At 37.7% G+C, this 27,187-nt stretch overlaps 2 protein-coding genes across 2 annotated transcripts in view; both read left to right on the top strand.

Annotated features, from left to right (window-relative positions):
• LOC132112760 (la-related protein 1B-like) overlaps positions 1–11,127 on the top strand; it is a 30,804-nt gene extending 19,677 nt beyond the window's left edge. The window contains exons 8-20 of the mRNA XM_059520408.1: positions 118–262; positions 347–521; positions 665–888; positions 3,090–3,170; positions 3,280–3,642; positions 5,426–5,543; positions 5,666–5,823; positions 6,296–6,402; positions 6,554–6,717; positions 6,829–6,973; positions 7,947–8,056; positions 8,278–8,405; positions 9,535–11,127. Of these exons, the coding sequence (XP_059376391.1) occupies positions 118–262; positions 347–521; positions 665–888; positions 3,090–3,170; positions 3,280–3,642; positions 5,426–5,543; positions 5,666–5,823; positions 6,296–6,402; positions 6,554–6,717; positions 6,829–6,973; positions 7,947–8,056; positions 8,278–8,405; positions 9,535–9,933 (2,317 nt within the window). The 3' untranslated portion in view covers positions 9,934–11,127. The remainder of the gene's footprint in view (positions 1–117; positions 263–346; positions 522–664; positions 889–3,089; positions 3,171–3,279; positions 3,643–5,425; positions 5,544–5,665; positions 5,824–6,295; positions 6,403–6,553; positions 6,718–6,828; positions 6,974–7,946; positions 8,057–8,277; positions 8,406–9,534) is intronic.
• A 1,069-nt stretch (positions 11,128–12,196) lies between these two features.
• On the top strand, positions 12,197–24,414 carry LOC132112769 (membrane-associated progesterone receptor component 2-like). Its single transcript, XM_059520419.1, has 3 exons — positions 12,197–12,603; positions 17,839–17,994; positions 22,618–24,414. Exons 1-3 carry the CDS (start codon positions 12,252–12,254, stop codon positions 22,713–22,715), a joined length of 606 nt encoding a protein of 201 aa, XP_059376402.1. The 5' UTR covers positions 12,197–12,251; the 3' UTR covers positions 22,716–24,414.
• Positions 24,415–27,187: the final 2,773 nt, after the last annotated feature.

Here is a 27,187-nt window from a genome sequence, read left to right on the forward strand (position 1 = left end):
CATACGTGACATGCAGTAGTTATTTTTCTAGTTAGTATTTAAATACACAGTAATTAGAGGCAGCAGATGCTTGATTGTTATTTTGGAGTTTATAGATGGCTGCTTGTTTGTTTTTAGTGAATACTACTTCAGTCTCCCAAACCTGGAGCGTGACTTCTTCCTGCGGAGGAAGATGGATTCGAAAGGCTTTTTGCCCATCTCTCTGATTGCCAGTTTCCACAGAGTCCAGGCCCTTACCACAGATATCAGCCTCATTAAGGAGGTGACTATTGACTCTTCACCTCTGCTATATCTGAGTTTATTATCTTTAGGCTGTGTTACATCTGGTTTTCATGTGTATGTGCAGGCGCTGAAGAAGAGTGAAGTTGTGGAGCTTGTTGATGAGCAGATCCGTAGGAAAGAGGAGCCCGAGCATTGGCCCATTCCAGGTCCCTCTCTGGACTCCCCACGCACAGATTTTTCCCAGCTCATTAACTGTCCCGAGTTCATCCCAGGACAGACGTTCACCTCCCTCAGCACAGGTTCTGATATGTTTGATAGCTTTTTTTTATTGGACTTGTCATTGTTTTGCAGTGCCTAATATTATTTTGCCTGATTCTGAAAATAGTAGCCCTCATCACACTCACTTATTTGCAGAAAATCTCTCCCTCTATATGTGCCACAGTGTCATCCTCTCCAGTCGAGCCTGCTCTGGTAAATGGCCAAACTAGTGATGACACAGACACAGCCAAACCTCAATCCAAAGAATCCTCTCCTTCAGACTCAAAAAGCAGCTCTAGTAAAGATGTGAATACGCCTAAAAAGCAGTCCAGCAGTTTCTCTGATCCAGACGCCCAGCCGTGGATACAGGTGGAAAAACGACACAGAAATTCCTCTGGAAAAAATAAGGTACTTCCTGATCTGATCCTAGTCTAGTGATACGTGATGTGACATAAATTAGGTCACAGTGTTTTGTAGGGGTCCTTTAAATTATGATAATTATGCCAACAGTTGTTTTAATGTAACAGTAGACATGTGCTGGTATTCGGTAATGCGATATATCCCGGTAATTTGCACAATATTGTTATCTTGGGCACTTCTAAATACCGTTAATAATTATATATTTCAAATTATTCAGAATTTGGAATGCATTTTAAGAATACTATTCCCATCAATTGGTCAAAATGCACAGGACCGCTGGATAATGCTTGAAAGACGCGTGTGCGCTCTGATGTAAACAAGCATGCATGAGAAGCACATGGAGGAACACGAGAGACGCGCTGAATGAAAGCTCATTCACTCTCTGACAGCAGATGGTGCTAAACTGCAGAAAAAAAACAGCCTTTCCTCTGGAAACCCCATAAATAAAGCAGCTGCACTACTTTCTAAAACGTATTTAAATAGCCATTCATATTTGTGGATTTGCTTTTGTGTTAATCACTGTGCCAAATACTTAAATATGTAGACTTAATAGGCTATTTATTTTCCCAAAAAATTGTTACATTTTAATCTGGACTACAACATGCCCTAGAGTTTTTATTCTTTATTGGTCGTTTACACTTTACATTAGAGCTACATTAGTTAATTCATTAGATAACATAAACGGCCAATCAATAATTCTTCTGAACATTCATTCATCTTAGGTATTCCAATATTTAATAACACGTTGTTAAAATCGAAAGTTGCAACCGTGTTAATGAGCTAACATAAACTAATACTTGTATTTTTTAACAAAGATTAATAACTTCTGCAGCAAATGTAGCTATTGTTCATTGAGAATGTTAATGGTTAACTAATGAAGTATTTTTGTAAAGTGATACCTATGGGGCTTTGTAGTTCTTTTGCACTTTAATCGGTCTAAAACTTTTAACTTTATATATTTTTCTGTATTACCTTATTGCATTTAAATGTTCAGTTATTTTTGTTATTATAAGTTATTTAACCTGTTATACAGTATTATGACCACTTTTTTGAAACTAAATTCAAATACCGTGATAATATCATATACCGTGATAAAAGTATGAGCAATTAATCGCAACAGGGAAATGTGATACTGGCATATCCCTGTGTAACAGAATTAAAGTTAAATATTGTTTTGTCTAAAAAAAAAAAATAATAATAATGTAATAAAGCAAAGCAAAATAAAATCTTTCAAAAGTTTACATTATACTGCACTGTATTAAAGTTGGAAATACATTTTTATATTTGGTCAAGATTACATTTTAAGATTACATTTTAAGTGTTGTTAAATTGTCTCTGTTTTTTATAAAATAAACTTAGTTGGTTTTAGATGACCACAGAGGTATCTTAAACAAAAAAAACTACAGAAAATGAGCATGAACAATTAAATTTACCATTGGGGTCGGTAAAAAAAAATGTTTTTGAAAGAAGTTTAGTTTGCTCATCAAGGCAGTATTATGACATATTACTAATATATTATTACTAATATATATGACATATTATGATATCTGCAGGATCACAGATATAAAATACATAAAATGTAAAATACAATATCCTTAAAATGTATTTTATTCCTGTGATCCTGCAGAAATCATTCTAATATGCTGTTCTCGAGCTCAAGAAACATTTCTTCTTATTAATGTTAAAAACAGTTGTTCTGCTTAATGTTTTTTGTGGAAAAACATGATGCATTTTTTCATGATTCTTTGAATAGAAAGTTCAAAAGAACATTATTTATTTGAAATAGAAATCTTTTGTAAAATTATAAATGTCATAACTGTCACTTTTGATTAATTTAATTCACCCTTGCTGAATAAAAGTATAATCTCTTTTTTTAATAGTGCTGCTATTTTAAACAATACTGCATAAAATTAATTAATGAAAATATTGGCCAATAACTAATATGCGGAGTATGAATCGAAACAATAGGGATGCACAATAAACTAGTAGTGCGTCAATTTGGAGAATTTTTTATATACTTTTAAAAACAAATGTTTTTCATATTTTGGATTACTCGCATTTCTTCTTGTTCCTTTATGACTCATGACTCTGCTTGAGCATTTTGATCACACACATCTTTCCTTCTCCATCTCTCTTCATCCTTCATTTCCTCTCTCCATTATTCCATCTCCTGTCCTGTGGGTGTGTAGACCTCAGTAACTCCTCTTCCTCCTAGCCCTCCTCCTCTTCCTTCTCCTCCTCCTCCCCTTCTTGACTTGTCCCCATCTGCAGTTGAGTATCCCCATCTGCTTTCTGTGTTTCCTGCTTGCTTGCTTTCGTTCTTGATTTTTTCTTTTCTATTTATAAACCTAAATAAGATATGTTTCATGTTTGCTTCAGGAGCGCACAGAATTTGTTCAGTCCAGCCCAAAGCAGCAGCCTGAGGCAGACCAGGAGGAGCTGGACTTCCTGTTTGATGAAGAAATGGAACAACTCGCAGCGCCTCGCAAGAACACCTTCACTGATTGGTCAGATGATGATTCTGATGATGAACTTGACGACCAAGACATAAACAAGATCCTGATTGTTACTCAGACCCCCCCTCACCTGCGGAAACATCCTGGGGGCGATCGGACGGGGAACCATGTGCCACGTGCCAAAATTACAGCTGACCTTGCCAAAGCCATTAACGATGGATTGTTCTACTATGAACAGGATCTCTGGACAAAGGAAGAAGGGCAGCAAGAGTGTGCCAATGCCAAGGTGAGAATGGTGGTGCTTTTTCAATTATTTATAAACATTACAAAAATTATTTACATGTAGCAATAAAGAGTTCAGTAGAATGTCCAAGCTTCTCACCTCCATGTAGTAAAAATTAAGCTCGGCATACACTTTTATTGTATGGAACAGCTTGGACATTCTGCTGAGTATCTTTTGTGTTCTATAAAAGTCATTCAGGTTTGATATGATGACAATTTTCATTTTAGGCTGAAATCTCCCTTTAACTTCATTATTTATTAACATCATGTACATGTTTTATTTCTTATAATGGTGCACTGTGCAGTTTCCATCATACGAGCAACACTGAGTTCAAATTGATTCTCATCAGTGTTCAAAAGAGTTATGTTGCTTGATATTTATATGGAAACTATAATCATTTTAAGGATTCTTTGATGGATAGAAAGCATTTATTTGAAGTAAAATAATTTTGTAATAATATAAAGGTCTTTACAGTAACTTTTGAACAATTGAATGCATTCTTGCTAAATTAAGGTATTAATTTCATTTAAACAATTTTATTTAACCCAAAATTTTGAGCCATAGTGTAAACAAAAAGATTAGTTTTAATCCAAAATGAGTGTGTAATAATAACACAGAGAAGTTAATGCCGAGTGTGGTGTTAGACTTAGTTCAGCAGCTGTTGAGTTCAGATAAATGTCCACGCTCAGCAGTAACATGGGAATTTTCCTCTGCAAATGTTTGAATTGCTCTGTAGTGAGCAAAAATATGCTAAAATATTTGCTTAGGATCTCATATCTCACATTAGGCAGCACATTGTGTCTTTGCTGATTTATTTCTCAGCCAACCTGTACACTCTAGGATTTGGCGTGTGATCACAGACTTCTATAGGGTTTGATATGTGCTAATATCTTTCAATATCATGTTATGATTGAGTTTTGTTAGGACATTACAATTTCATCGAAGTTATCTTTATTTTTTAACAGCGCAGTGACAAATACCCTTTATGTACCCTCCAGAGTCAGCCAGACATTAGATCCTCCAGGACAAAAACTCATTTCTTTAATGTTGTATGAGCCAGTTCATACTAACATCAAAAGAAACTGATCCATTTGCAAATGTCAAAAACCCTGAAAGAATGTGACTCCAATTTAACTCAACTAGGTCTATCAAGTTAACAGTTTACACAGATATGTGTTTGAATTGTACAGTGGTCTTGGGGGTACCCACCTGTTCCCACTCATGAGAGTCGTAACACCTGTTAACTGTGCCAAGGTCTCTGTGGGCTGAAGTTCAAAGTACAGGCGCCTGATAAACAGCAGTACAAAATGACAGAAATGAGCACACGTGCATGTGTTTGTTCAGATCAGTTAGAGTTTATGATGTCACTACAATTTTTACATTAATATGTGCTGTGTACCATTGTGACCACTGACCAGTTTGTAGACATGTTAATTTGACACATTACGTTCTTGGTAAACTCCTGATTGACTATGTCATGTCTGATTTAATGCCTCTAAGAGGCCTAAAAGCTTCACTTTCAGTGGCCAAATAGGTTTGAGTCTTTCTGATGGACTACAAGGATGCCATTGCAAGTAATAATCGCGGGGAAACCGGATCAGGTGCACTGCCTGCAGTCAAATACAGAGCACTTATGACTTTATCGTTCATACAGGCAGAAACTGGAAGCCCATCTGGGCACTTGAGTGTGATGCTCTGCTTGTTTTACTAGTTCTTATGCTTTTAGCCCTCTTGTAGCTCTTTATTTGTACTCTTTATAATGTGTCAATATGTTCAACATTTTTAGGATGTGGAGAATTTCAAAAAGCTCAACATGATCAGCCAAGATGAGTTTGAAACCCTGACCCCTAAACTTCCCATTGACCCCACCCAGGAGGTCCCGTCCCCTCCATCATGTCAGACAGGTGATTATCTATCCATTTATCTATCTCTTTATTTTATGAATAAACAAGCAAACAATTAAGTAATAATAAATAAAATAATTTATTTAAATGTAATTTTTTTTTTGTCTGTTCTTTTTCTTTAGATGATTCTTGCATGGCTCATTCTCTCCCCACGGATGTCCCAGAATCCTCCAGTGTGCCTCGCACCCCACGTACACCACGGACCCCTGGAAGACAGGACCCCACCAAAACCCCACGCTTCTACCCTGTCATCAAAGACAGCGGCAACCTTGACGGAAAAGTATGTTTGTACTAGAAAAACATATTCTGGGATTTTAAGGATGACTTTTTATGTGTATTTTTGAAACTATATGTATGTATTGCCTGAGATTATTACCTGTTTTGTCATCATTTACTCACCCTCATATCGTTTCAAACCTGTGTAAGATTCTTTCTTACGTTGAACACAAAAGAAGATATTTTGAAGAACCAGTCAGTCATTGGTCCCCACTCACTTCCATAGAAAGAAAAGAAATAATATAGAAGTCCATGGGGATCATCAACTGTTTGATTACCAGCGTTCTTCAAAATATTTTTTTACGTTCAACATAAGAAGGAAATTCATACAGAATTAGAACAACATGTATGATGACACAATTTTCATTTTTGGGTGAACCATCCTGTTAAAGTTTTTGCTTAATCCCAGAGTTCTTTCAGTTGTCCTAACCAGGTGCATATTTCAGATTTTTCTTTTCTCCACTTCACTCTTTTAGACCCCCAGAAAGAGGAAAACCCGTCACAGCTCTAACCCTCCTCTGGAGTGCCATGTAGGCTGGGTGATGGACTCACGAGAGCACAGACCCCGCACGTCCTCCATCAGGTTTGTGGCTATTTTTTATGTCATGCCCTTAACAGAAGGTGAAAAAAATTGGGGGGGGGGATTGAAGAATGTCAGCTAATTGTTTCATGATAGTTGGCTCTGTTTAACAGTCTTTCTTTCTCTCCCATTATACTCCTCGTCCTCTGTACAGCAGCTCGAATGCCTCTCCGTCAGAAGGAGCTCCTGCGTTGTCAGGCAGTTACGGCTGCACCCCACAGTCTCTGCCTAAATTCCTGCATCCATCCCATGAGCTTATGAGAGAAAACGGCTTCACCCAGCAAGTTTACCACAAATATCGCCGACGATGCCTCAATGGTGTTGTGATTGTTTGTTTTTTACACAACAGCTGTTCTGTATATCTGTATTTATATGTAAATATACCTGCTTTACTTGAATTTCTCATTTTTGTGGATTTTCTTTCCACAGAGAGGAAGCGATTAGGTGTGGGTCAGTCTCAGGAGATGAACACTCTCTTCAGATTCTGGTCCTTCTTTCTCAGAGACAACTTCAACAGAAAGATGTACGAGGAGTTCAAGCAGTTTGCCCTAGAGGATGCCAAAGAGAACTACAGGTAAGAGTCATAGTCCTGGATTCTGTATTTTATCTGTAGACCTTGACCAGAAAAGTGAATTCCAGGCAGTATGGCAAACAAGTTCATTTGACCCCTTCTCAAGTCCCCCCAGTTTGGCAAGAGGGTACATAAATGACATACCGAAAATAAAAAGGTTCCTGCAGTGGTTTAAAACAATGGAATTACAGATGCATCTGAATCCTGATTTTGATTTGTTTTACAGAGGCTACAAAAGACTGGTTCATGTCTATTCTTTAAAATAATGAAATATAATTTAAATATTGGCTAGCATAGCAGTTTCTTGTGAGAGAATGTTGAAGTTGGCATTCATGTTTGACCTATATAACACACAACATACAAACACACCTACATTAAAATGGCTGCCAAGTCTGAACATTCTTCTTTAGGGTCTGTCTGGTTGTTATACAGGGATGAATAAACTCCTCTGGTTGTTTACTCACAGATTGTTTGTATTTCAGTACTGTATCCTGAACGCTGACGGCTTGGACTCCTATTTAACTTGTTTTTTGAATCAACAAAACTCATAATGCAATTTTAAAATCATGATCAATATCGAAAGGATCTTGAACATTAAATGCTATCAACATCATAACTCTTGCAGATTCTTTAACAATCAATCTGGTTTCATTTAACAGTACAAAAATAAAAAGCATTTGCCAACAAGTTTAGGTAACAAAATCAGTTACCAACAAAATAGTTCTAATGTAAAACCTTGATAACTTTTCTGGGAAGCCAGACCATTGCGGTATATTTTAGAATCTTGTGCTTGTTTTTTTGGCACAGTCTTTAGACAAGTGCAAACTTTACTAGCTCTGACCTTTCTGCTTATATAGTATTTGCAATGTTGAAATTCATGCAAATGATTAGATGTATAAGGTTTTGTATACTACCTGCTGTGCTACCTGGGAAGGCCATCACTGGTTTCCTAATGTGTGTTCAAATGTTTTAACAGGTACGGACTGGAGTGTCTGTTCCGGTACTACAGTTATGGACTAGAGCGGAGGTTCAGACAAGACATCTTTAAAGACTTCCAGGAGGAGACCATCCAGGACTATGAGAAAGGTCAGACAATCATAATTTGGCAAAACAAATAAAAATTAAAAAAAACATGCAAAACATTTTTAACTTTGCAGCATATCACCAATCATGTAAGTGCCTGGTGTTTTGTGGTTCAAATTGACTTACTCAGAACATTAGCGCAAACTTGTTAGTAAACCACCATTTGTTTTTGCTGAAAGATGTGTCATCATGTGCTTGCATCTGATGTTTGGGGGTTTGTGTAGGTCAACTATATGGACTGGAGAAATTCTGGGCTTTCCTGAAATACGCAAAGATGAAGAATCAGCCCATTGACCCCAAACTCCAGGAATACCTCCGCAAATTCAAGAGCATTGATGATTTCAGAGTAGATGTGAGTATAAGCATCAGTCTTACATGTGAATGTGATCCCAGAATAATGTTACCCCTGTAAAGCCTAACATACGAAATAGTAGCTAAAAACATTTCCTGAAATGGAACAGTTTTTTTAAACCTTTAAACAAAATCTAAATTAAAAATGTATACATGCGTTTTATTTTTTATTATATTATATATACCGTATTTTTCTGACTATAAGTCGCACCTGAGTATAAGTCGCATCAGTCCAAAAATATGTCACGACGAGGGAAAAAAAATCTAAGTCGCACTGGACTATAAGTCGCGAGAACCAAGAGAAAACATTACCGTCTACAGCCGCGAGAGGGCGCTATATGCTGCTCAGTGTAGATTACAGAAGCAGTGAGCAGTATAGAGCTCCCTCTCACAGCTGGAGATGGTAATGTTTTCTCTTGGTTCATTTCTCTCGGTTCATGTCAAATTAATTTTGATAAATAAGTCGCACCTGACTATAAGTCGCAGGACCAGCCAAACAATGAAAAAAAAGTGGGACTTATAGTCCGGAAAATACGGTATATTATGAACATAGGAGCTCATACTTAAAAATAAAGCTTTTATTCAAAGGTCCAAATTGAGATTTGCTAACAGTATGATAGACCACAAGAGTTGTCACTTTATATCTATGAATAATGTATATCAGTAAGATGATATTTAAATGTATAGTTTGGGGGGACGAAACATCTAATACATTGATAAATAAGAGAAGTACAAAGAAATATTCCTCAAATGCCTAATGTATATCAGAATTGATACTCACATTCTAATGTGAAATATTACTAACAATATAAAGATAATTCTTAGGTTTACTTTATAAAAAATTATTTTATTTTTTTTAAGCAAAAAGACAAATGTGTATATATTTTATCTATCAATAGTATAAACTATCAATCAGAAACCAGAAGGTAGTAGATTGTGTTCACCAGTTTTTTTTTTCAGCACAGTTTTGATCTTGTTGCTAATTTAGTGGCTTTAGAAATTTGTGTATCATACATTATAAAGTAGGCTTTATAGGATAAATAGGATAAGTCCGTATACATTTAATCACTTTCTAACTGTTAATATTAGTCTGTTAAACTCTAAACCAAATGTAATTTCCCTTCTCTTAGCCACCAATGGCAGAGGAAGGAGTAAGGAGGAAAGCACACTCGTCCTCCGCAGGAGACGAGGTGAAACGTAGGCGACACAACTCGACATCATCAACGAAACAGACCCCAGTTGCGCAGACGTCTTCAGACAATCAATCAACCGCTGGAGTGATGGCAAAAACAACCACAACACATCAAGCCGCTGCCCCAACGACAGGGAAAACCACCAAGCATCCATCAGCAAGGCCAGTCACAGCCAATCAGAAAGCAGCTCCTCAGACAGCCAAAAGCAGCACAGCTAATGACCCGTCTACAAAAGCCCCACCCAAAGAGAATGTGAAGAAGAATACCTCATCAAATGCTCGTAAAGGAGAAGCGGCGACGAGCAAAAACAAAGATGCCCAACAGCCAAAGAAATGAAGCCCTTGCTACACTATATACAGTATTTGAGTGTGATTCTAACTCTAGAGCTGTGAAAAGATTTCAGTGCTGGTGCAGGCTTACGTTTAACACCGTAACCTCAGAAGTGAGCCAGTCAAACCGTTAGAGCAAAGACCAACTGTCAGACCGTTGCGTTTACAAACTGAAGAGTAAACCAGAAATATCTTTGTGTTGTACAAGGTGCTTTTTCTGGACAGGTTAACTTCCATAAGATCTTTTTTTTTTTTTTCTCGCAGTTAGTGGTTTCAGAATCAAGTATGCATGGTGAACTTCTTTAGCTTTAAAGTTTACAGTAGATGCATTCCTACATAGAATGCAGTTTTATCTCTTTTAAAATTAGTTTTACATTTGCAAATGCCTTACATTTCAAAAGCGACAAAAATATATATATATTTTAGAGCTGTCAGCATAATTAATCTCTTGGTTTTTAAGTGTTTTTAATTTTGTGCGAGATGCACTCTACACGTATTTAGTTCATTTATTTTAAAATTTAAAAAAAAACTTGAACTGAGGGTGACACAAGATAACACACTATATAGCTTCTTGCATTTTTTGCTCTTTTAGCTTGCGTAGGGAATATGACAGTGATTGAATACTAAGTTCTTTATGCTTTTGTGATTAGCCAAGTGTCTGAGCTGAATACCGGAGAACTATGTAGATTATCAGTGGCGAGGGATTGTAAAATGTGTTAACATCATCAGGAACTACAGGATGCTCCTGCTTTTAAACGAAATATTGTGCCATTCACATTGCAGAGGTGGTGATCTCAAGTTTAGGTGCAGAGTAGAGGAGAACACATCTTTGACCTTTTGATCTTTTCGACTTAATTTGGTAAACATCTGTGTACTTGAAGTTTCTAAGAAATGTTACCTTTTTGAGAGGAATTATTCTTTCTTTTAAATTTTTAATCCTATTGGAGTTGAGTTTGAGATAATTTATTGTTTTACTCTCTTTTGAAAGCTTAATTGATTTTAATCTTTTTTTAATTGTGTAGATGGCTGCAAACATGGTGGCCCAAAGAATAGTTTTATTTGCATTATGTTTTTATTTTGCAGTTTGGATCTTTGCGCATAACATTAAATCAGTGTTTTATTTCTCACTTATGATCATTAATCAGACACAGAATTGATGTCCCGATTGTATCATATTTTCTTATGAAAACTGTACATAAAATATTCAAAGCAGCGCTCTAATTTCAATCAGTTCATTTTTATTGATTCATTTTATTGTGATATTTTTGTTTGTGTGCGCTTGTGTGTTGGTATGCATGTCGGTTTAATTTTTTTCTTTCCTCATATATTGTAAAATGTAAAAAAAAATACAAAATAAAATACATTAAAATCTGTTTATAAAACCCCAAAATTATATAAATTGTATTTCTTGTTGAGTTCAAGTCGGGTCAGTATGTGTGTTGTTTTACTGGATCTTACACAGGGATCCACATTTTGAACAAAACAATTTCCATTACTTTTCCAGTTACTTGGATTCCTGGATAATGATTTTTTTTTAAAGTAATAAATAGTTTGCAGTCACAAAAAACAGTGTAGTCAATATTTTAGAGTCAAGCACAATCTAAAACATGTGTGTTGACTATAAACATTTTTCATGAGTTTCCAGGCCTTAAGACCCTTTAAAAATTCCCTAATATTTCCAGGTTTACCATGACTATGGGAACCCTCTTACAAACACACCAATACAGCTGGACTGTTGTTAACAATACATTTATTCTACAATTACTGTAGACATTGTAAATAATAGACACTTTTTCAACAATAACAGATATGTATATCCCCTACCTAAACTGTTAGGGTTCAAGGGACTTAAATGCATATTTTGCACTTTAGCAATAGTAAAGATTGTAAATTCTGAGTTGTGAAGATAACTGGCTAACAAGAGATACTGTTATCTTTGTTGAATTTATTATTAGTTTTTAAGTTATTGACCGCCGCCATATATTTAACACATAAATATTTATTATATATTATTCAGTATTGTATTTAATACACATTCGTTGTTTAATGTCTGTGTGATATATAAAAGTAGAACATACTTTTGAGTTGCAGTTTAATTAAAAAAGCAGATTTTCTGCACACATCAGTATTTTTTCGCGGTTGGCTACTGATTATCATATCAGCGTCTTTTCTTTATCTAAAGCCTTTGTCTGGTCGCATATGCACGGTGGTCTACTACAAATCCCAGGAGCAAACGCGGTGTTCCGGTAACAGACAGCCAATCAGAAGCGCCCCTGAGTGGCAGCTGGGTGGGCGCGCGCCGTGGGAAGGTGCTATCGTTGCAGTATGGCGGACGATGGGGACGGTAGGAGTGCAGCGGCGGACACTAGCGGCGGGCAGGGCACGACGGAGGAGTTGGATCCGGGGGCCGGTCTCGGCATAAGCGGCATGTTGCTCGATCTCGGCGTTCTGGTGCTCTTGTTGGCCGCGTGTTACGTGGTTTACGCGCGGTGGTGGCGGAGGGCGGGCGCGAACGCGGGCCGGGGCAATGAGGCCTCGCCGCTTCCCAAGATGAGGAGACGCGACTTCACCCTGCAGCAGCTGAGCGAGTACGACGGCGTGCAGAACCCGCGCATCCTCATGGCAGTCAATACCAAGGTCTTCGACGTGACCAGCGGCAAAAAGTTTTACGGACGCGGTAAGAGAGCGCAGGGCTCAGACTCACACCCACAATTAGCGGAGTTTTTTTTTAACTTGAGCAGTGGAGAAGGTAACTTACAAACGTTAAGTATCCAGTAAGCAAGCTGGAATACGTAAATTACTAGTAAGTTAACTACTGGATAATAAACACCTTATTAATATTCTCGGTAGCACTTTATTTCACAGTTGGCCTGTTACACGTTACAGTAACTGTACATTATGCTTAATTACAAGAGACTTACCACAAACCAGAACCATATAGTAAGTGTATGTGGCTATTAATATTTCACGGTACTTATTTATGTATTAACACTGTAACAAGGAGATCTTTACCTAATAAAGTAACCTTACTTTATTTTTATTTTTTTTCTAAAACTGGAAGTGCCATCAATACATACTGGTCTTAGTGGTCTAACGTAGTAATAATGGAAAAGTTACAAGTCACAGATGGATACTAGTGGTATATTCCAGCAGTGACTAGTATGTGTTGAAAAGTACTAGTGGCTGACTGTATAGATATTAATCAATAATGAAGTAACGTTACTAACCTCTAACGAAATAGTGAAGGGTGCAGTTAATGTTAGATTACTGACAACACTTTGTTTTGCTGTCCTTTTTACATGTTACATGTACTTGCTTTAGTAATGATAAGAAATTATGCATAATTTTAAGCAGCTAAACCTATAGTACGTACATGTTAATCAATATTGATCATAATGGTTAGTTAAAAAAATAAAAAAAACACTTTCCATTTCCAAGATATCAAGCACCAAGCCTCATTCCTGCCTCCCTCCCCTGCAGGAAAACCCTGGTTTCTTTCCCCTGTACTTTAAGAGCAGTTTACAGGCTGTGCAGAACAGCTGATTGCTACACTGCATACTTGAAATATATTTTATCTCAAAGCCAGTACAACAGTATTTTGTCTGTCTGGAGTCTATATTTGGAGATCCAGGTCAGAAGTGAAACAAAGAGTGCACATAAAACTGTACCAGGGTCATCATAGCCATGGATTGCATTTACCCAGTTTTGATTCACAGTTCAAACTAGAGCCTCTGATTGGGCATCTCATCTCCCTCAGCTATATTTGCATACGAGAGATGTTATCTGACCATCTGTGGTGTTTATGGGGGGAGCGTGGTGCGTTCAGTGCGTGATGTCAGCAGCAGACCAGACTCTGACCAGTTTGTCATTTATTTAGACACCTGTAGTCCCGTATGGCATCTTGCACCATTTCACCCAGAACGCATATGAGAACAGCTTTATTTACATGTTGCTGCATTCATTTATAACCTGATGAGACTATAGCATAGGTTTGCACTTTGTAGACAGACGTGGTGTCTTATCACTCGACCATAGGGCAGCTTGTTCTTTTTTGGTCAATGTTTGGCTGGCCCTGCTTGTTTCTTCTAAGACTATTATTGCTCAACCGCTGAAAAAAAAGAGTATGTGCGTGTGTGTGTTTTTGCACATGGAGATCAGATGATGAACTAAAAAAAGAAGTATCAAAAGATGGCTTTATGATTGGCCCTTCCACTGCCTTCTGTTCTGAATAAACAATGACTAAAGCTCAGTCTCTGTCCAGAAAGAGAACAGAAGAAGCTACACATGCCAGAGCAGCCTTGTCATCATCAGGCCTGATCTGAAAGGCTTTTGGCAGTCTCATTTTTTATGAATCATGGATTCTAATTCCTGTTAGAGGTTATGAAGTAAAACTCTGAATGTAGCAAGTATTAGAGACGTGCATGTCATCTTATCTTCCTTCTTATCTTTGTACCAAAAGATTATCTATGTTTATATGGGTATTGTGTCTGTTATGGGCTATTCACGTTCACGCTGTTGCTACAGATGTTACTTTGTACACTCTTCATATTACATTCCTGCAAAGATGACAGGAAATTTACTTGCATATTGCTGTCCTGGGGCAAAACATGAGGGCAGTTGCATTTCGGATCAAACATACAATGAATGGTGAGTGAGCGTGACCTCGACATGTCAGGTGAATGAGATTTTCGTGAATAAAATGATCCTACAAGAAGAATTGCATGAAAACTTATTCCCCCGGTTTCACTGACAAGGCTTAAAGCTAGTCCCAGACTAAAATGCATGCTGTCTCAACTGAAAATATGCTTCTCTGACATATCTTAAAATATGTCAGTGTCATTCTACTGTCTCAGGATGTAATGTAACGTTTTCCTCTAAGGCATTTTTATAAAAGCTGTGTCTGTTCCATCTGTATCATTGTATGAGCTTTTATGAGGTTTTACACATGCACAGTAAGTTTAAAGAATTTAACGTTTTCTGATGTTTCCGTGTGGGTGAGAAACTTTTGGAAAACACTTGAAAAGGCTAGTGTGGACGGAGAGCATTTTTCAAATGTTTCCAGATTAATGTAGACATAGCCATAGTATATTTTAATATTCATTTCCTTACTCTGTGGTGGGTTGTTCACAGAATCTCTCATAGCTGTTTTTGAGTACCTGTTTGTTTACCTGCATTCCTCAGGTTTGCGTGAGCAGCTCCATTCATCTCAGCTGTTTTGTTGTATTTGAGACAACACTTCATTTTTTTTTTCTGCTTGTCTGGGATTGTCTGACCCACTGACTCTAACTGTTTTCTTTTAGTAGGTTCATAGCAGAGTTTTGTTTGCATTTCAGTTGGGCTCTTACTACTGCTAGTAGTAGAAGTAAAAATAATAGTACTGATTTATACAAAATATTCTAAGTAGTAGGGCCGGGGCGATTTTGCAAAAAATTTAAATCTCGATTTTTTCCAGAATGTTTAACTGATTCCCGATTTTTTTTTTTTGATGGAAATATTAAATATCAGACATACAGTCGTTGACAAAAGTCTTGTCGCTTGTGTACAAATTGACCTGAAGTGCTGCTGAAATATATTTCTAATCAAGATTTTTTTACAAGAAATGGCTCATTTTAATCCCAACAGCTTTTGTAATAATGTTTCAGTGCAAAACGAAACTGTCAAAAAGTATTCTAATATTCACAGCTTGGTAAAGCCCATTGAGTCAATTTTTGAGACATTGAGACAACATAAGTGTTGTCGCCTTGTCATATGAGCTTCACCTGTGACTAATAATGGATCAATTAGGTCTCAGGTGTGTATAAAAACAACCCCAGTACACTAGACCTTCACATCAACTGCAACTAGAACTCTGCAAACATGCCTAAGATTCACCCTGAGACTAAAGTTTTGATTATCAAGAGGCCGTAAGACCAGATCCACTGCTGATGTGGCAGACACCTTCAATGTGTCTCAGCGTCAAGTACAGAGGATAAAAAAAACATTTGAAGACACTGGAGATGTTTTTGACAAGCCCAGGTCAGACAGACCCCGCAAGACAACTGCTCGAGAGGACCGTTTGTTGGCTCGAAAATCCAAGGCCAGCCCATTTTCCACTGCAGCAGAGCTCCACAAGACCTGGTCACCTGACGTCCCTGTGTCAACCAGAACGGTTTGTCGGATTCTGTCTCAGAATGGCCTCCATGGTCGAATCAGTGCCCAGAAGCCAGCACTAAACAAAAGACAATTGAAAAACCGTGTGGCATTTGCCAAGGCCCACAGCCTGCTAAAAGGATGGACGCTGGAAAAGTGGCAGAAGGTGGATTTTTCAGATGAATCTTCTGTTGAATTACACCACAGTCGCCGCAAATATTGCAGGAGATCTACTGGAGCCCGCATGGATCCTAGATTCACCCAGAAAACAGTGAAGTTTGGTGGCGGAAAGATCATGGTCTGGGGTTACATCCAGTATGGGGGGGTGTGAGAGATCTTCAGGGTGGAAGGCAACATCAACAGTCTAAAATACCAAGAAATCTTAGCTACCTCTTATATTCCCAACCATAAAAGAGGCCAAATTCTGTAGCAGGATGGCTCCATCGGATACTTCCATCTCCACATCAAAGTTCCTCAAGGCGAAGAAGATCAAGATGCTCCAGGATTGGCCAGCCCAGTCACCAGACATGAACATCATTGAGCATATGTGGGGTTAGGATGAAAGAGGAAGCATGGAAGACGAAACCAAAGAATATTGATGAACTCTGGGAGGCATGCAAGACTGCTTTCTTTGCTATTCCTGATGACTTCATCAATAAATTGTATGAATCCTTGCCAAACCACATGGATGCAGTCCTTCAAGCTCATGGAAGTCAGACAAGATATTAAATTTGGATCTCACAGCACCACTACTTAATTTGCTGAATTTTTTTTGTATTTGCAGTAAATTTGTTCAATTTCTCTATAGGCGACACAACTTTTGTCTTGCCAAAATTTGACCTTTCTGTCTTGATTAAATGATAAATCTTTTTTCAGTGAAACTAATTTATTTCAGTGCATTAAACATCATTTGGGAGGCTTTTAGCTTTTCATATGAGCTATTTCTAACACCAATTGATTAATTAAAAGTCAGGTTAATAGCAGGTGTTTCTACAAAATAGATAAGCGACAAGACTTTTGTCAGGGACTGTACAGTAGTAGTTCTTAACAGGTGTTTTATTATATTGCGCTGCTTTTCCATAGTTTTTTCTGTGTAAACATGGATGTGTTTGACTGTTTTGCTCATGTCTTTTGCAGCGTCTAAGTTAAAAGCAGTTCACTCCCATGCATGTTTACCTATTCCACTGCCCGCGTGACACCTTTGTCAAAACAAAAGCGCTGTGTGAATGACACCTACGCTAAATTTATGGTCCTTCACGGAGCGCGTCACACGGCGCTTGTGGTTGGATTTTTTCTTTCTGTCATCTCCGGCATATTGTCATAGTGTCTTATTCTAACATTTGGTAATATTTCTATTCAAAATCACGATTCCTCGATTTAAAAATTTTTTTTGTGGCAAAACAATACATTTGAATTAATCGATAAAATTGGGTAAATCGCCCAGCCCTAGTTAGCAGTAATAATTATTTATAATTATGAATAATACATAAGTACTGTTATTTTATACACTTTACATATTTTACCTTCTTTTTTTACATTTTAACATATGAGTGCTAATTAGCTTAGTTTTAATTTCAGTTAAATTTTAATTATATTTTTGCTTTCATGCATAGTTATTTTAATTTGTTATTATAATTTGTCATGTATTGCAGATCAGACAATAACTGATGAATCACTGGCAGTATTGCATTTTCAGTTCTGGTTATTGTATCTCTAATGTGCAGAAGTTCCTAAATTTTTTTTCTTTCTGACCTTTATGCTCACAGTATGTCTGTTGTTCCAGAGGGCCCCTACGGGATCTTTGCGGGACGTGATGCTTCTCGGGGTTTGGCAACATTCTGCCTGGAGAAGGATGCATTACGAGACGAGTACGATGATCTTTCAGACCTGAATGCTGTACAGATGGAAAGCGTTCGAGAATGGGAGATGCAGTTCATGGGTAAGCAGGAGAATTCCACTGTGAATTCCGAAAGAAATTGCCCGACAAGTTTTTCTGCTTGGCCGATGTGTTCAAGGTTTTATTTTGACGGTGCACCGGATTTTTATTTTGACACCGTGCTCACACTCTCTCTCTCTCGTTTACTGCCATTGTTAACAGTTCTGTCTAATACAAATAGAAGTCTGTCTATAAATGTGATTTCAAATTATGCTGCGCTTTATGCATTCACCCACTGTTATATTTATTTCATTTTCACTGTGTGCTGCATGTTAAATGAGTGTTACCTTGGCTTTATTTGAAAAATATGCCCTGTTGGTTATAGTGGTTACTTCCTTTTTTAATTGTTTTTATTAAATATATATTTATTTGTGTAAAATACTTTGTCATCTAAAGTATGTTTATTTTACACATTTATTTTTTAATCCATCATCAAATGACCCCCCCCCCCCCCCCTGCTTTCCAAGATATCTGCATCGACTGTCAAAAAACCAATATCGGTCGACCACTAGTTTTATTGGCTTTTCGGGTAATTGCAGATAGGAAAGTTGTGCATGTTTGGTAGGTAGTTAGTTTTCACGCCTCTTGGTCCACAAGCTTTGCATGTTGTTCCTGTTGTGCTGGTTAGGGCTGATCTGTACATTTACTGTAACCACAGCTGATGCAGGAATGGGGTACTGGGCAAATTCTCTAGATGATGAGTGACGGTAATCTTTAATTGTCATTTTCACTCTAGATCAGAGAGCTATAAAATAATGCATGGCCATATATCAGTGTTTCCTGCACCATTTTTCAACAGTGATGTGTCAGATGGTCTCAGTTAAATAAGATAAAAAGTCTGGGTAGTTGGTACCATGAAACAGTCAAGAAAATACTTATTTTTATTGCTTTTTTTTAGTAGCTGCACTAATAAACGAATATCACTTATGAATTAAAAAAATTATTCTTGGATAAGATGAGGTGGTCCCCTTAATGTACTTGCATGTTTAAAGGAGAGTGACTCTTGTTCTATAGCCATATACAATAAGGTTTATACTTGACTGATCTAGGTTGATTGATTCAGTGTAGAACAGTCTCGACTTCCCTGTCACCGCCTGTGGGGAAAATCTGGCATGTAATGTAACAGATTAATGCCTCTTATAAATTACTCTGGTGATAAAGCACACAATTTTTTCACTCTGCTTGTTTGCATTGTTGCTACCGCAGATGAACTCATGGTGAACGCCTTGTAAGAACCCCCCCCCCCCCAAAAAATAACAAATAGTTGTAAAAGTTAGTAAATTAAATTAGCCAAAATTAAGGGCATTAAAAAGTAATAAACGTCATCTGACGAGGTATTAAATTTTAGAGCCCAATTTTTTTAGATATATTTTAAACTTGTGTTAAGTGCAGGCCTTTCTTCTAAAAATTTGCGTGGATTTATATATATGTTGAGAGTAACGTTAGGACCTGAGCGATATCATGTGAGGTGTTTGTTCACACGTGCGCTGAAACAAACTGGGTAACCAGCTGGCTTGCTGCCAAACATGTACAAGAGCTCGCTTCCTTTTAGGAGTTAAATCATTGTCAAATGCAAGTTTTCGGACCAATTTTCACAAAAGATCGCAAATTTTCGAAATTGCCTCAAAATATCAGCAGAATCTGGGCTTAGAAGCGTCCCGTGACGACATCGCAATTCGCATTCAGTTAAATAAAGTCCTTGCGTTCTCATCAGGAACGATTTACAAGAGCTACATTGGATAAACAAACCGAAAGTGGAACAAATCCTCGCTACTAGTTCGGGCTGCGCAGACCGTTTATCTGCTCGAGCTGGAGCCGCAACACCGTTATACACAGCGCTGGGAGATACAGTGAAGAAAGCAGTCGAACTCACCACAGAATCAACATCTGTGTGAAATCTTGTGAGAAGCATTCAAATTCAGCGAATAATTCTGTTAAAGCTGATATCACAACAAACACCACTGATGTGGAAACCAGGAAAAACACTTCAATAAACACAAATCACCACCACTGACCATGGATTTAACAGTAAACTACAGTGGACCGTTTGTGACCGAAATGCTCTAATGTTTTCAAGTGATTTTAAATGCTTCACACAACTTTTCCCAGCACTTCAATGCTTTAAGTATTACCGAATTTGAAAGTTATAATTTGTAATATTTGTTCATCTTTAATAGGTTTCCCCCATGTATAAAACTTAGTTTTAGTATGTAGGAAAGCAAACACTTATTTAGATATAAAAAATATATATTTAATTACCACTTGTAGATGGCTGCAGGAAGTACTTATAGGTCATTTCCACTCCCTAATATAGCCTATATATTTTTGTATTCATTAAATAATATTTAGACATTATGAATGACAGTAATAAAAGTACATTTTATCAGATGTAATATATTTATTACCTCTGTAAGATGTCTGCTAAAGATCTGGGAATCATCTACTGTGTACTCTGATAAATGTCTCAGTTTTACATGCATTCTAATAAATGTCTATTTGACATCTGACAGGAAACATCTTAGAGACATAATGCAGATGAACAAGCACTCTTAAAAATACATCTTGCATATGTAAATGCAGACATTAGACATCTCCGAGATGTAAATGTGTGATTGGGGTGAGTGCTTTACTGTCAGGTGCTGGAGACACCTTCTGTAGAACTTAATGGCACTAGTGCTGGTGTCCTCAAACGTTAGTCTGGAGCCCTACAATGGTTCTCAAAGTCAGAAAAGTCATAACAGTGTTAGAAGAATGTTCTCTGTGGTATATTTTCACTGCAAAACAATAAGAAATTCCGCAATATAATTACAAATTTTGAGAAAAGCCACAGCAAAATCAGTAATTTTGATTGCAGAAAAAAAAGCAAATTGTGAAATCCTGGAAACCCTGTTTGGTAGACCTATATGCTTACATAGTTGTTTGTATTCTACCGTTTTCACAAATTTGTGATCATTTTATTATTTAGCCTACTGTTGCTTTTCAGTAATAGTAGCTATAATATTGGAAAAAATTTTTAATTAAATGGAGGTTGGAGTAGACTAACTTACCTGTTAAATATGCAAATTCATGGTTAATAGCTCCATTCAAGGCCACAAGCAGGCAGGCCATGGGGTCCTGCTCCACCTCTCAAATTGACTCAATATCTAGGTCAGTGGTTCTTAAACTTCTCACCCTCTCAGGAAATATTAGGCTTTCCAAGTACCACCATTGTGACTAACATTGACATGGCTTGTGATGGGCATAGTGTTATAGATTTACTGTAATGCTTAATCTGAAGGTTTGGCTCTGATAAAGCCAAACATAAATTAAAGAGATTTTGTTGAAATGATTTTATTGTATGTTTAATCGTATCCTGAATACCACCAATAGTGAGCCACAGCTGGAGAACCAATGATCTAACTTTGACAAAATAGTCCTGATATATCTATCACTGTCAAACTTAGCCCAACACTTGGCTCATGTTTTACTTTAGGTTAATAATGCTATAATTATAGGCTAAGGTTGTCTAATAAAGCAGTAAGCCCTGCAAAGCTGTGTTTTCTGCGAAGCTTTATCCAAAACTATGGACAAAGGCCCACTGTGACATCTTGATTAATCCCTCTACTTTACTTAAATGTATTCGCTTAATTTATTTTAATAACACCTGTGCTTACTTCATGGCCACCTCTTTTTTTTAGATTGCTCACACATCAGACTTACTGAGTAATGATCTATGAAGATGATGTCTCCTTCCTCTTCTGTCTTTATTTCTATTCTTATCTCTGTGGGCAGTTTTTGAGTCCAGTGTTGATGTTAAGTTATAATGAACTTGTTACATTATGATGCAATATGTTATTCCATTTGGAAAGATATTTAATTTACGCCACTACATTTGCAGCTTGAAGTCGTGACGATATTAAAAAATATTTTGAAGGTATTAAAAAGGTAGTAAAAGGTATTCAATTTAACTTAAGAAGTTCTGTATATACCCTGAGTTAACAATAACACTGATGGAGCGAGTGGTCTGGGCAGCAAGATTAGGTTTTACAATCAACAGAAGCTAGCTGGTTCTGCATGGTTCTGATAAATCAATGCAGAATTGATTTGTGGATTGATTCTTAGATTTTCAGAATGCATCGCAATTCCTCGGGAATCGATTCAGAGCTTAGATTTTAACAGCAGATGGCGCTTTAATCTAGATTGTATCTGCACTCTCAGATGCTCAGGAAGAAGACTGCTAAAGAGTGCTTGTGCATTCGGCTGAGTCATGTAATTTCACCTCAGTTTAGAATCCTTTTCTGACACGAGATTAATGTAAACAGCCCACCGTGAACACCTTTGTTATTCGCGGCAACCTTTTTGAATTTTATGAATTATTATTTTGGGTTCAAGTGTGTGTAAGGATTTGAAACAAGCAGAGTATGGCTGTTTCTAAAGCATGCAGTGCTATCTGCTGTTCAAAACTAAAAAAGAATCCCAATGTATTCGGAAAATCTCAGAATTTATGGTGAATCATTTCTCAATTCGCCATGCATCGGTTTATTTTCCCAGCCCTACACAATATGCATGAACAAGAAATAAAAAAATCAGTTTTATATAAAAATAGTTTTATTAATCCTTTTTCCAATTGTTCCTCCTCTCTCTCAGAGAAATATGACTACGTTGGCCGTTTGTTGAAGCCAGGAGATGAGCCGTCTGAGTACACAGATGAAGAGGACATGAAGGATCATCAAAAACACGAATGATCTGCTAAAACATCCACAGCAGCTGAAGCCCAGGACTGAGAAGGCCACCATCCAGAATAGTTAAACTCCTCAGAATCTGCCCTTTACCTCGATAATACCTTGTTCCCACTACTGCTCCACCACAGAGAGAAATGCATCAGTCTGAAAGCCCCCTGCTGTTCTGACTGTCCTTTTACCAAAACAGACCAATAGCCTGTCAGAGTTTCCTGTACTCGTCTTGTCTGTTCTTGATACCTGCTCCTTGACCCTCAATCTTCCTGTCCCACCTAAACACTCAATTTAAACCATCAAACACTATACTGTAAACCACCAATCCTGCACCCTAAATCATCAGTCATACAGTTCTGTCATTTACCCTACAGTCCAGTGGAAAGTGGAGCGCACCTGAGGCTTTTATAGCATCCTGCACATTTGGGCGTTCAGACTTGGACTGGCAATGTGAAGAGATGTATAAAAAGGAGGAAACGCTGAATACACATACATTTTTATTCACTTTTCTTTGGGGACTTCACCATTCATGACCTCAAAAGTCATGTACATAGAGCGGGGCAGATGCCTGGAGTCCAGTACACAACAGGTTAAAAATCACAACTTCTTTAATTCTTTTTGTTTCCATTTAAGTTTTTTTTGTTGTTGTTGTAATTATTGTACCACAACCCACATCTCAAACATTTCTCAAGCATTTAAATCTCATGCTTATTCGTCAACTGTAAGAACGTTGTCGTTTTAAATCAGAGTAAATGTCGAGTGGATATGGTAACCAATCCAAAAGCCAGATTGTCTGCCATCAGCCAATCAATCCAAAAGTTGGGAGGGTCTGGGGTGGGTGGGTGCTCTCAGCAGTTTTTGTATTGTGTGCAACACTAGTGTGTAGCGATTTTTGTCACAATGTGATTGTAAAACATTCAGGATGGGAAATGTTTGTGGGGGGAGGGTAACCATTAGCATTCTTGCCATAGAACTGTTGTTTTATTTGAACTCTTACTGTGTAAATCTGAACGGCTGGTTGGGATGCAAAGGGAAGATCAGTATGGTAGTTTAATTGGATCAACTTGTCTGTTTATTGGTCAACAGAACTCTCCCTTTCCCTGTTAATGAAACGGAGTAGTTATCGTGCCTTATTTCCATTTAATTTACTACAGAATAGTCAAGAGATGTAGAAGGATACATGTATGAGAAAACGCGAGATAAAACATGTTCTGCTCTGCCCTTTCCAAAATACATACTATTAGGAGGTTTTCGAAAGCTAAGGCATCTTCCCCTCCATTTCCTCAAAGTTGTACGACGAAGCGTGCTCACGTCTGTGAGCGAATCTGACACGAGAGGTTTGACCGCCGTTATCGTGACCTTGTACATAGACTTTATGAGCTATTTCAGTGTTACTGCCATATCCGCGCTGTTATTAAACTCCACGCACTGCTGTGTTGTACTGGCCAAAAGATCCATTGCTCTTTCTCTGTTTCCATCTCTTTTTCCCCTCTTTTATTGTTTTGTTTTTTTTTCTGCTGAATTTATTTTTAATTGTGGGTAATTTTCAAATCCACCTGTTAAGTGTTGTATTTAGTTTTTCTTCTGGAGAGGGGAACTATGAGTTTGGAAGAATACTTTGTCTTTGCCGAGGGGAGGGGAATGTGGTGCAATTCAAAAATTGTGGATTCTGTAAATATGTGTATCATTTTATTAAAGCATGTGCAGCAAACAGTGAGGTAATGCTGGCTCTCACGTCATGTATTTAAATGGAGTTTGCAAGGATGTGTGCGTGCTTGGTTTGGGGTGGGGGGGGGCGAGAATATGTTGTTGCAGTAATAAATACATTTGGTTAATAACTACTGTTATCCTCTGCCCCTCTGTTGTGTCATCTTAAGCTTTGCTTCTCACAAAGTGCATTATTTCAAATCAAAGAACTATAAAAGTGGCAGCTGAGAATGTAAACACTGAAGTGTGTTGAGAAACCACTAGGTTGATTTGTTTACTAAATGCACTTTAATAGATCGTGCCATTCTACCACTAAATTTATTGGGAGTTTTGGACTAGTTAAAATATTTTACACTTCCATATTAAAGCATTTAGATTGTGTGAAGGAATAGGGGAGGAAATAGGCAAAAATGTTATAAAGTAATGGCAATAGTTTGTCCAAATCATTTTTATGGATTTGCAGACTTAAATATATTTTCAAGCATGATATAGCAGTGTGAAATGTCACAAGAAAATGTTAGAGCTGAAAAGAATTAACATAAGGTAATGTATCTCCAACCCCAGTTTACACAATCAGTAATCAAACAAAATCGTTGTTTCAAATCATTGCGGTTGTGAGTTTACAGCTTCACACCACAGTTTGAGTACGGAGATAGTTTTGTTGCATAATTCCAAATAAATTGATTATAAATTTATAAATTCACATAATTTGCTGGAGATTCACAAAAAATGAAATTGATTCAAATAAAATAAAATGTGCAAGTACAAAATTATCCTCAAATAAGTCTCTAATGCACCACTGGTTTGTTACATTAAATGTAGCACTATCTTTTTATGCAGTACTTTTCAAACTTTGTCCTAAATATGTCTTTTGTTATGTTATGATTTTTCACTCTGTTATATTGCAGCCATTTGCTAAAATCATTTAAGTTCATTTTTTTTTCCTCAATGTACACACAGCACCCCATATTGACAGAAAAACACAGAATTGTTGACATTTTTGAAGAGTTATTAAAAAAGAAAAACTGAAGTATCACTCAGGTGCTGTGAATTTCTTCTGATCATCCTTGAGATGGTTCTACACCTTTATTTGAGTCCAGCTTTGTTTGATTATACTGATTGGACTTGATTAGGAAAGCCACACACCTGTCTATATAAGACCTTACAATTCACAGTAGATGTCAGAACAAATGAGAATCATGAGGTCAAAGGAACTGCCCGAAGAGCTCAGAGACAGAATTGTGGCAAGGCACAGATCTGGCCAAGGTTACAAAAAACTTTCTGCTGCACTTAAGGGTCCTAAGAGCACAGTGGCCTCCATACTCCTTAAATGGAAGACATTTGGGACAACCAGAACCCTTCCTAGAGCTGGCAGTCCGGCCAAACTGAGCTATCGGGGGAGAAGAGCCTTGGTGAGAGAGGTAAAGAAGAACCCAAAGATCACAGTATTGCTGAGCTCCAGAGATGCAGTCGGGAGATGGGAGAACGTTGTAGAAAGTCAACCGTCACTGTAGCCCTCCACCAGTCGGGGCTTTACGGCAGAGTGGCCTGACGGAAGCCTCTCCTCAAACTCCATGGGGGCTAAGAAAACACCGGAAGGATTCTCTGGTCTGATGAGACCAAGATGGCACTTTTTTTGGCCTTAATTCTAAGTGGTATGTGTGGAGAAAACCAGGCACTGCTCATCACCTGTCCAATACAGTCCCAACAGTGAAGCATGGTGGTGGCAGCATCATGCTGTGGTGGTGTTTTTCAGCTGCAGGGACAGGACAAACTGGTTGCAATCAAGGGAAAGATGAATGTGGCCAAGTACAGGGATATCCTGGACGAAAACCTTCTCCAGAGTGCTCAGGACCTCAGACTGGGCCGAAGGTTCACCTTCCAACAAGACAATGACCCTAAGCAGCCAGCTAAAATAAGAAGTGGCTTCAAAACAACTCCGTGACTGTTCTTGAATGGCCCAGCCAGAGCCCTGACTTAAACCCAATTGAGCATCTCTGGAGAGACCTGAAAATGGCTGTCCACCAACGTTTACCATCCAACCTGACAGAACTGGAGAGGATCCCCAAATCCAGGTGTGGAAAACTTGTTGCATCTTTCCCCAAAAAGATTCATGGCTGTATTCGATCAAAAGGGTGCTTCTACTAAATGCTGAGCAAAGGGTCTGAATACTTCGGACAATGTGATATTTCAGTTTTTCTTTTTTAATAAATGTGCAAAAATGTAAATTCCATGTTTTCTGTCAATATGGGGTGCTGTGGGTACATTGAGGGGAAAAATAATTTAAATGATTTTAGCAAATGGCTGCAATATATTTAAGGGGGTCTGAATACTTTCTGTACCCACTGCGTGTGTATATAAAAAGAGGGAACTTTTCTGTGGTCAAGCTGAGATTTCTAATAGCCACTGCTAAAGCTATATTATTAGTGCTATCTTTCCACTAAAAATCACTTCGTGGAGGATTTCATTAAGGACTTTTGTTTTGTTCATTATAACAGCGTACTTATTGAAATCGTCCGGCATTAACCGCCAGATGTCACTAAAAACCCCAATGGTTCTCTACCAGAGGCCGAAGGCTACCAGTGATGGGATATCCGAATCAATTCCGCGAATCGGTTCTTTCCAACAGTTCGTTCTGACCGGTTAAAAATTCCATCGATTCTTTCACGTCATAGCGTCGTTTGTGACATTTATATCGGCGACTCGGCGTGTCAAAGTACGTGCTCTAAAATGTTTCCGTAAATCCATATATAGGCTCTTATGTGTATTTTGGTTTT

The sequence above is a fragment of the Carassius carassius genome, chromosome 32 (assembly GCF_963082965.1).
Source record: "Carassius carassius chromosome 32, fCarCar2.1, whole genome shotgun sequence".
In the NCBI taxonomy this organism is placed as follows: Eukaryota; Metazoa; Chordata; class Actinopteri; order Cypriniformes; family Cyprinidae; genus Carassius; species Carassius carassius.

What these genes read in the sequence shown, in the direction of transcription:
- LOC132112769 (XM_059520419.1), top strand. Translation starts at nt 12,252, where the DNA reads ATGGCGGACGATGGGGACGGTAGGAGTGCAGCGGCGGACACTAGCGGC. An exon ending in CAAAAAGTTTTACGGACGCG is followed by an intron (nt 12,604 to 17,838) that starts GTAAGAGAGCGC and finishes CTGTTGTTCCAG; the next exon opens with AGGGCCCCTACGGGATCTTT. An exon ending in ATGGGAGATGCAGTTCATGG is followed by an intron (nt 17,995 to 22,617) that starts GTAAGCAGGAGA and finishes CCTCTCTCTCAG; the next exon opens with AGAAATATGACTACGTTGGC.